Source organism: Galeopterus variegatus, unplaced genomic scaffold, assembly GCF_000696425.1.
Source record: "Galeopterus variegatus unplaced genomic scaffold, G_variegatus-3.0.2 Scaffold26, whole genome shotgun sequence".
In the NCBI taxonomy this organism is placed as follows: Eukaryota; Metazoa; Chordata; class Mammalia; order Dermoptera; family Cynocephalidae; genus Galeopterus; species Galeopterus variegatus.
The window spans coordinates 987,787-997,821 of record NW_007726137.1 but is presented as its reverse complement, the minus strand read 5'-3'; the positions used below and the strand labels follow the sequence as shown (position 1 = coordinate 997,821).

Here is a 10,035-nt window from a genome sequence, read left to right as displayed (position 1 = left end):
TGGCGCAGGCGCGGAGCGAGGCGGCCACGCTGCGGAAAAGCCCCGCCCGCGTCTGAGGATCTGCTACTGCGGTCGGCTGCGGGCCACGGCGGGCCGTGCAGGGCGGGGCGGACCCCGGCCGGGCCTCCAGGCCCACCGTGCGGCGGGGATGGAGGACCAGGAGGCCGGGGAGGAGGCCCGGGCCGGGGACGGGGCTTGACCCAGGGACAAAGATCCCTTCTGAAAGTAGGAGGCGGCGGAAGCGGGGAACTGCGCGACTGTGTTTGCGACTTCCAGAGAGACTATGATGGTCTCGAAATTAAAAGTTAAAGAAGTAGGCGAAGGTTAGGTTTGGTAGAAGTTACACCTGGCCCGTGAGGCCGGGTCCCAGAGGGCCGTCCACGTGTGGGTTGCGGCTCGTGCGTTCAGAGGGCGCTTCCGGCCGTTCCCTTGTGGGAGGCAGGTGACAGCAGGGTTTCAGGGGGACTTTCTGAGAGGATGCAGCAGGGAAAAGACGCGCTTGCTGCGTGCGGGGCTGTAGCCGTGAGCCCGAGGGACCCTGAGCCCTTGAGGTGCGGCTGCTCCAAGTCCAGGTAAGACGTGGGTGCAAAGTACACCTGGGGTCTCCGAGACTCAGTATGAGAAAGAATGCGAAGCGCTTCATTGATAATTTTATATTGATGGCGTGTTAAAGTGATAATATTTTTGATATGTTGGGTTAAATAGGTGGTACTAAGATTTTTACCTTTTTTCACATTAAATATATTTATTCATATCTCCACCGTTATAAATGTATATTTGTGGACTATCCAAAGGTAATTATTTCAGTACTCCTCAGGCTCCTGAACATTTTTAAGTGATCCAAGCAACTCTTATGAAGATCAGATTCTCAGAATCCTCAGCAAGGATATCCTTGAAGTCACCTCTGTGCTCCTGGATGGTATGCAGCTAGCAGGTGCCTGTACTTCAAGGACCCATTTTTCACCTGCAAGGTTGGCGATACTCATTCAATTTCCACCAAGTTCTGCACCTGTACACAGTTGTGATACTTTCCACCTTAAATGGCAGTTGGCTTCTACACTGAGTTACTTTACTGTACGCTGGGGCAGGGCAGGTATAAAGGCAGATACACGGTGGGGCCCTTCCCGCTTACACACAAAAAAATCGCTTATATTGCAAACTCCCTGGCATGTATACACGACGATCAATGAACATAAATCCACCTAAACTAATCTCCGCATTTCCAGGCAGGAGAACGCAGGCCGAAGGCCACCTCGGGCCCTCCTGAGGTCCCTAGGAGAATGAGGCCGAGGCTAGGCCGCTGTCCTCCACGCATTCATGGACTGGAACCCTCAGACCTGGCCCGGCTGTTGCTGGTGCCTCATCAGGCTCAGGGCACTTGCCCTCCCCTGCCTGGCCTCCCGGGTGGGAGGGCACATGGCCATGAGGCCCAGCCACCTGCCAGCCCCAAGCCCGAAGCACAGCGCATCACCACCACAGCATGGGAGGCAGGAAAGCTACCCTTTTTTTTTTTTTGAGACCGGCCGCACCACGCTCAGCCAGTGAGCGTACCGGCCATCCCTATATAGGATCCGGCGCCGCACTCTCCCCAGTGCGCCACGGGCTCGGCCCAAAGCTACCCTTTTTTAATGTGGTGACCATAAAACTTGAAATTACTTGTGTGGCTCACATTTTATTTTTCTAGGACAGTGCTGATCTATACTGCGTTTAATATAAGAATAAGATGATGTACTTATTCTATCAAATTCAGAAGCTACATTGGTAAAATAACATAAGTGTTACAATGCTATAACAGTAATTTCAACTTCTGATATCTGAAATCATAAAAGTAATATACATTTATGCGTGTATTTTTATTTATTAATTCAAATGTTATGCAAGTTGTCTTTATTGATAATATTTTAAACAAGTTTCTTAGCCACAAAGAAGTCTTTAAGGTACTTCATTTGGAAAATTCCAACTGAGGTAAAGATTAATGTTTGTGCAACAGCCCACCATAAAACACTGCTGTTTGTATCTTCACTGGTCATTCGAAAATTTTCTTCACGGTCCTAAGTGGAAGAGAAATAGACAGGTTTAGTTTGCACACATTTAGTACACATGATTTTGAGGGGAAAGTTGCTGTGTGCATTCAAGATTTAATATTACCCAATTAATATCTTAAGCCAAAGTGCAGTATCTGATTTTCTAGGCCAGAGTCTGTTGTTTAGCCAAGTATAGAGAGTAAAAACCAACCTTATAAAACACATCTTTGTATTTTGGTGTAAAATACCAGGAACTTGATCTATAACTTTATACGTTTTATTTGCTACCATAAGGCAAAGTGAACATTACTCAATAGTGATAGATTTTCATCATTTGAGTCTTCATGCTGAGCACTATGTGAGGCACTTGCATGCCTTATCTAATTATCACACCCATCCTTATTTTTCAGACAAGGAAACTGAGGCTTAGAGGTAACACAAGGTGAGTGAGTGGTAGAGATATGAGCCCAAGTCTAGTCAGTGTCCATTGAGCACAATGACTCAGAAAACAAATAAGGTCATAAAAACAAAATTGTGGTTTAGAAAGTGGTTATATTTGATCCTTTACAAACATGCAGGGTCATTTGGAAGCATCTATTTATTCATTCTCTCAACTCATATCCTTTGCTTCTGGCCACTTCACTAAGCACAGGGAATAAAAGGGTGAATGATACACAGTCCTCTTTCCTAGAGGAGCTCATGGTCCAGCAGACAGAGGGAAGATAGACTGGTCTCTCCCCACTCACTGCATGTCCACACCATTCTAGCTCACAGAGAAAGACTGAGGAACAGGCAGTTTGTCCTTCCCTTGGTGCAGGAGCTCTGTGTTGAGAAGTGCATTCCTGGCGCGAAGAGATAGGACAAGCTGAGGAGGCGACTGACCCTTTGATAGTTTTGTTCTTTGACTATTTGCTCAATTTGCTCAATTAGATGTTCAAGCTTGAAAGCAACTTCATTAACTTTGTCCTTTGCTTGAGCAATGGCTGCATCAAGGTCATGTTCTCCAATTCGGATATCTAAGTGGATCCGCTGTACAAACAGTAAAAAGGAAGAAACAGCATGTTTTTGAAACAGCTCCACTCTTTTTTCTTACTTTCTCTTACTGTGTCCTACCATCCCCCCCCCTCCTCTCCCCCTTCTCCCCTTTTCCTGAGTGGGGCACCACTTCATTCCTGACCTTTTATTCCTTGCTGCCACTCTATTCCTATTCTACCTAGTAGTCTTACTTGTAATAATATCTCATTGAGTGGTAACCTACTGATCTGAAAGTATATTTATACCTTCCTGAACATCAAACTTACTATTAGGTAATACGTTTGGTGCTGAGAATATTTGGTTAATGCTATCAGGAAAATTTTCTTTACATATAACTAAATCTCTTATGCTAAGGTATAAATTCTCTTTGCCTGTTCTCAACACCTTTAGAAAATAGCCAGTCTCCATCTACCGTGTAAGAGTTTTACTTATTAGAATTCTATTATTAATTCACCCTTCAGCCTTCAGTTGTTTTCAAGCCTGAATAATCACAGTTCTTTTAACCTTCCCTCACAGCTCTTATTTTTCAAACCCTTTAATCAACTTTGTGGCTCTCCTTTGAACCCCTTCCAAGCTCTCCAGCTCCCTCTTTGGTTGCTGCACTGAGATCTGGGCACAAGACTTTAATAAGTTTCTAGGCAGTCTGCGTGTAATGGTTCTGCATACCAATGTTATGCTTGAATAGTGCTGACACTGTTCACCGAGGAGGACATGGGAGGCATATACTTACCAGCTTCCTCCCTCCAAATGACAGAGACCTTGTAGAATTAGATCGTAAGCAAATGATGTGTTCACCAGGTGAATATGAAGTAAAATAGAATGTTCCTTGCGGGCCATATAACTTTGACAATAATACCTAGGATTGAGAATTTCCACAGTTTAAGTTTATTATTCTATACTTTTCATTCTTAAAAATAATCTCTCTTATATAATCAGTAAAAAATTGTGTACTTCCTAAAGAATAAATCAATTGGCAAATAAACATGGAAAAATATTCATCTTTACTAGTAATAAAAAAAGTCAAACCACTGTAAGACATCCTTGTTCATTGTCAGATAGGCAAAGATTTAAAAGTACCCAGGGATAGCATGGAGGAATAAACACTCTCCAAATACTGTTGGTGGGAATGTGAATTGAACAACCATTTTGGTGAGCAGTTTAGTAGTATATATTGAAAATTAAAATCTATATGATCACTGACTTGGAAATTTTACCTATATAGACTTATTCTATGAAAACACATGAGTAGACAAAGTCATATACAAGAGGATACTCAGTGTGATGTTATTGTAATAGCAGAGTTGCACTTGAAATAAACAATGCCTTCCAGTAGGGGATTGACTAAATAAATTTAGGCAAACCCAAATAAAGAAAACTTATGTAGCAGTGAAAGAAAATATTAGACCCATATCTATACTAAAGGTGTTCATGGAATCCTGTGGTACAGCAGTGTGTATAAGATGTTATTTTTGTAAAAAGGATTGTTTGTAAAAGTATATCTGCATATATGAGGAGTCCTGAAAAGTTCACAGAAGGATTTGTATTATCTTTCAATTCTGTTTTTCCACAAACTTTTTGAAGTACCCTTGTATATGTGTCTGTATGCCTAGAGAAAGATTCCAAAGAACACTCACCAAGCTGGTAGTAGGGATTTTATTTGTTAGGGAACTTTTCTGCTTAGTATGTTTTATCTTGTTTTGCATTTAAAAAACAGGTATAAGAATTCTGGTCTGGCATGGAGGAGCTTAGAAGTTGTCACTCCATCCTAACAATAATTAAAGTGCTGAACAAACTGAAAATCAACAATTCTTTTCAGATCCATCAGAGAATTGAGGTCACAAGGCAAACTGCTGACCCTGAAATTGGAGAGACATGCAGACAGGTGGATACAAAGAATCACAACTTACCAGAGCAGAAACCCACAAGCAGAACCCTCGGTGGAAACCACTACTGGGTTCTTTTTTCCCAGCACATCATATCTAGCTTTCAACAAAAAATTAGAAGGTGTAGTAAAAGGCAAAAAACACAGTTTGAAGAGACAGAGTAAGCATCAGAACCAGATTCAGATGTGAGGATGTTAGAATGATCAGACTGCAAATTTCTTTTAAAAAGCTATGATTAATATGGTAAAGGCTCTAGTGGAAAAAGTAGACAACGTGCAAGAAAAAATGGGTAATGTAAGCAGAGAGATGGAAATTCTAAGAAAGAAATGACAGTGATTTTAAAAACCACTGTAACAAATGAATTTTTTTGGTGGACTCATTAGTAGACTGGACACAGCTAAGGAAGGAATCTCTGTTTGAGTATATATCAATAGAAACTTCCAAGACAGAAACACAAAGAGAAAAAAGAGACATACACAAAAAGGAACAGAATATCCAAGAACTGCGGGACAAGTACAAAAAATTTAACTTACACATAATGGGAATACCAGAGGAGAAGAAAGAGAAAAATGAAGAAATATTTGAAGCTGTAATGACTGGGAATTTCCATGAAATTAATGTCAGATTAAGCCACAGGTCCCAGAAGCTCAGGGAACACCAAGTGGGATAAATGCCCAAAACAAATACCCCCCCCCACCCCCCTGCACCTAGGCATAGTATATTAAAACTGCAGAAAATCAAAGATAAAGAAAAAATCTTGACAGGATCCAGAGGAAAAAATCTTACCTATAGACGGGCAAAGATAAGAATTATCTCGGGCTTCTCAGAAACCATGCAAGGAAGAGAGTAGAATGACATATTTAGTGTATTGAGAGGAAAAACCCACCAACCTAGACTTTGGTATCCTATGGAATTATTCTTTAAGAGTTAAGGAGAAATAAAGACTTTCTCAAACAAAATTGAGGGAATTTGTTGCTGGTAGATCTGACTTGCAAGAAGTGTTAAAAAAAATTCTTCAGAAAAAGGAAAATGATGTAGGTCAGAAACTCAAATCTACATAAAGGAAGTGACTGCTTTAGAAAAGAAATAAGTGGAGGTAAAATAAACATATTTCTTTTTCTCATTCTTATATAGCATAATGTGCTCAAAATAATAGCAACAATGTATCCAATGATTGTAGTTTATGTGTAAGCAAAATGAATGCCAGCAATGCTACAAGGGACAGGAAGGAAGAGTTAGGAATAATATGTTGTTATAAGGCCCTTGCACTACCTGTGAAGTGGCACTGGAAAGTGGACTTGGTTTCAAGATAAGTCTTTTAATATTGTCTTTCTCTTGTATATGTTAGTGTCTTGTTAAGTTTGTCCTTTAGTTTTCATACTAAGGATGAAAGTGGTTTGTTTACCACCCTTATGACACTGGAGTATTCTGAGGTTGTCTGAATTTACTTTATTAATGAGTTATGCATCTTCAAATGTCTTCTTGCTGCTCCTTAGCATCATGTTCTTTCATATTTTAAAACTCCCTGTAGCATTTCTTGTAAGGCAGGTCTAATGTTGATGAATTTCCTTGGCTTTTGTTTGTCTGGGAAAGACTTTATTTCTCCTTTGTATTTGAAGGTTAGTTTTGTTGGATACACAATTCTCGGCTCACAGTCTTTTTCCTTCAGCACTCCAAATATATCATTCCATTCTCTTCTGGCCTGTAGGGTCTCTCCTGAGAAATCCGCTGAGAGGTTTATTGGGCTCTGTTGAATGTTATGTGTTTCTTTTGCTGCTTTCAGTATTCTCTTGTCTTTGGTTTTTGATAATTTGATTACGATGTGTCTTGGGGTGTTCCTCCTTGGATTGATTTGACTGGTGACCTCTGAGCTTCCTGTACCTAGATGCTGTCATCTTTCTCCATACTTGGGACATTTTCGCCATTATTTTCTTGAATATGCTTTCTATATCACTTCCTTTTTCCTCTCCTTCAGATATGCCAATTATGTGGAGATTATTTCACTTGAGGGAGTCCCATATTTGCTCTATTTTTGTTTCATTTTTTTCTTCTTTTTTCTTTTTGCTCCTCTGATTGGATAATTTCATGTTTTGTCTTTGAGCTCCCTGATTCTCTCCTGATTAAATCTGCTGTTAGAGTTTTCTATCAAATTTTTCAATTCAGACAATGTATTTTTTATTTCTACAATTTCGATTTGTTTTTTTTAAATTGATTCAATTCCTTTGTAAAGTTTCTCATTCTGCTTCTGAATTGTTTTCCAGATATCATTAAGTCTTCTTTCTCTATTTTCTTATGACTCCCTGAACATCCTTAAGAGGATTATTCACACTTACTTTTAAATGGTTTTGTTTTGGTCACAGATATTCATCCTTTGTATTCAAAACCTGTGATGAGAAAAGTATTTTATAAGAAGTTCAATACAATACCCACTATCTTTAGGTGGAGAAGATTACAATGTTAGTAGGGTTGTTTCATAAGTAGTTGGTGCTATTTGCTTAGAGGAAAACCTGAAATACTAATATGAAAAGGGTAGTTTAGGGGATATGCAAATTTTTAAACTTTTTTTTTTTTTTTCATGTCCGGCAACGGATCGCAACCCTCAGTGTCGCGCCCATACCGGACCGGGACCGGCAACGGGATCGCAACCCTCGGTGTTGCCCCCGCTCCTCGCTCAGCCAGTGAGCGGGAACCGGTCTGTATGTGGGATCCGAACCCTCAGCGGGAGTGCCGCTGCACTTCCCAAGCGGTGCACTGTAGCGGTGCGCCACCGGGCCGGCCCGTTAAGAGGATTATTCTGAATTCTCTGTCAAACATTTCATAGATCTGTTATTCCTCTGCATCCATTGCTGGTGCTTTGTTTCATTTGGTGGCAACATATTTTTCTGGTCTTTTCTCAATCTTTATGCTGATGCCTAGGCATTTGAGGAGACTGCTATTTGCTACTGATTATCTGGGGATGGCTTTTTGTGCAGATTGTTAATCACTACCAGGTCTGGGCTGGGTGGAAATACTGGCCCAGGATGGAGTCTTTCCTGCAGATTAAGCCCCTGCAGTTATATTGCCCTGACCGATTTCCACTGAGATCAGCTGCCCACACTGTGACCAACCAATTCCCATGTTGCAGGCCTTGTGCATGTATCTTGCAATAACTCACTGGCCTCTGTGCAGCTCTTTCTCTTCAGTCAGTTGTGGCTGCTTGCTCCTATGTGGGACTGGGAGAATCCTGCTGGTGGTCTTTATGGCCTGTGGGCTGGTCTGATGTGCTCCTAAGTCCTCCTCTCTCCTATGGACTCCAAGCAGATTTACATGGGGGGTGCCATGGCTTTTTTTTGGCTTTGATCCTTGTGTAACAACTAGTCCCCACCTCCATACCAGGCTGGCTCAGAACAATAGGTGCCATCCCTAGACCCTCTCACTGTTGTCTCTTACACCTTCACTAACTCTGTGGGTCTCTTCTTCTCTTCCCCCAACACCAGTGGTTCCAGGTTGGCAGTCTTTGCTTTATAATATTTGTAAATTGGTTACTTATAGGAGGGTGAGACGCTGAGAATCATCTATTCCACCATCTTTCAAAACTTGGGGAGGGGAGGGGAGATGATGCCAAAGCATAGAGTTGGCTTTGTTTTTTTCTTTTTTCTTAGACTAATAACTTTTATATCTAAAACAATTTGTTATAACTATAACATATTTTTTGTAAGCCTTGTGGTAACCATAACACAAAAACCTAGAAGAGACATACTGAAAAGAAATAACAAGAAAGAAAAATGTAAAGCTAGAGAAAACAAGTCAACCACAAAGGAAGACAGTAAGACCAAAAAAAAAAAAAAAAAAAAAAAAAAAAACAATTCACCAAACAACTGGGGGAAAAAAAATAGAAAAGTGGCAGTAATGAGTCCCTATATATCAGTAATAACCCTAAATGTAAATGGATTAAATGCCCCCAATTAAAGGACACAGAATAGTAGCTGAATGGATTATAAAACAAGAACCAACAATATGCTGCCTATAAGAAATTTGCTTCACCTGTAAAGACAGACCAGCTGAAAGTGAAGGGATGGAAAAGATATTTCATGCAAATAAAAACCAAAAAAGAGCAGGAGTAGCTACACTTACTTCAGATAAAATAGACTTCAAGCCAAGGAAAGCAAAAAAAAGATAAGGAAGGTCATTATATAATGATAAATGGACCAATTCAACAAGAGGATATAACAACTCTAAATATATGTTCACCCAACTCTGGAGCACCCAGATATATAACACAATTACTATTGGAACTAGCAGGAGAGATTGACTCCAATGCATTAATAGTTGGGGACTTTAGTACCCCACTTTCAGCAAAGGACAGATTATCCAGACAGAAAATTAACCAGGAGACATTAACTAATCTCTACTACAGGCCAACTTGGCCTAACGGACATTTATAGAACATTTCATCCAAATGCTATAGAGTGCACATTCTTCTCAGCAGCACATAGAACATTCTGTAGAATAGATCATCTGTTAGGATACAAAACAAGTTTCAACAAATTTTAAAAAACTGAAATCTCATCAGCTACCTTATCCAACCATGATGGAATAAAACTAGAAATTAAACTATATGCTCCTAAACCACGAATGGGTCAAAAAGAAAATCAAGAAGGAAATTAAAAAGTTCCTGGAGACAAATAAAAATGAAAATACAACATACCAGAACCTATGGAATACAGCAAAAGCAGTTCTAAGAGGGAAGTTTATAGCAATAAATGCCTACATCAAAAAAGAAGAAAGACTCCAAATAAACAACCTAATGTTACACCTCAACGAACTAGAAAAACAACAAACCAAACCCCCAATTGATACAAGAAGAGAAATAACAAAGATCAGAGCAGAAATAAATGCATTAGAGATTTAAAAAAACAATACAAAAGACTGATGAAACAAAGAGTTGGTTTTTTGAAAAAGAAACGAAATCGATAAATCTTTAGCTAGACAAACAGAAAAAAAGAGAAAACTCAAAATCCAAAATGGAAAAAGGGACATTACAACTGATACCACAGAAATACAAAGGCTCATAAGAGGCAACTATGGACAACTATATGCAAATAAACTGGAAA

General features: G+C 40.0%; 1 protein-coding gene across 1 annotated transcript in view; it reads right to left on the bottom strand.

Annotated features, from left to right (window-relative positions):
• Window positions 1-1,847: 1,847 nt before the first annotated feature.
• Window positions 1,848-10,035, bottom strand: part of LOC103587734 (transmembrane emp24 domain-containing protein 11) — a 43,560-nt gene continuing 35,372 nt past the window's right edge. Inside the window, exons 3-5 of the mRNA XM_008569275.1 lie at window positions 3,790-3,915; window positions 2,907-3,053; window positions 1,848-2,051 (exon numbers count right to left, since the gene is read on the bottom strand). Coding sequence (XP_008567497.1) covers window positions 1,902-2,051; window positions 2,907-3,053; window positions 3,790-3,915 — 423 coding nt within the window. The 3' untranslated portion in view covers window positions 1,848-1,901. The remainder of the gene's footprint in view (window positions 2,052-2,906; window positions 3,054-3,789; window positions 3,916-10,035) is intronic.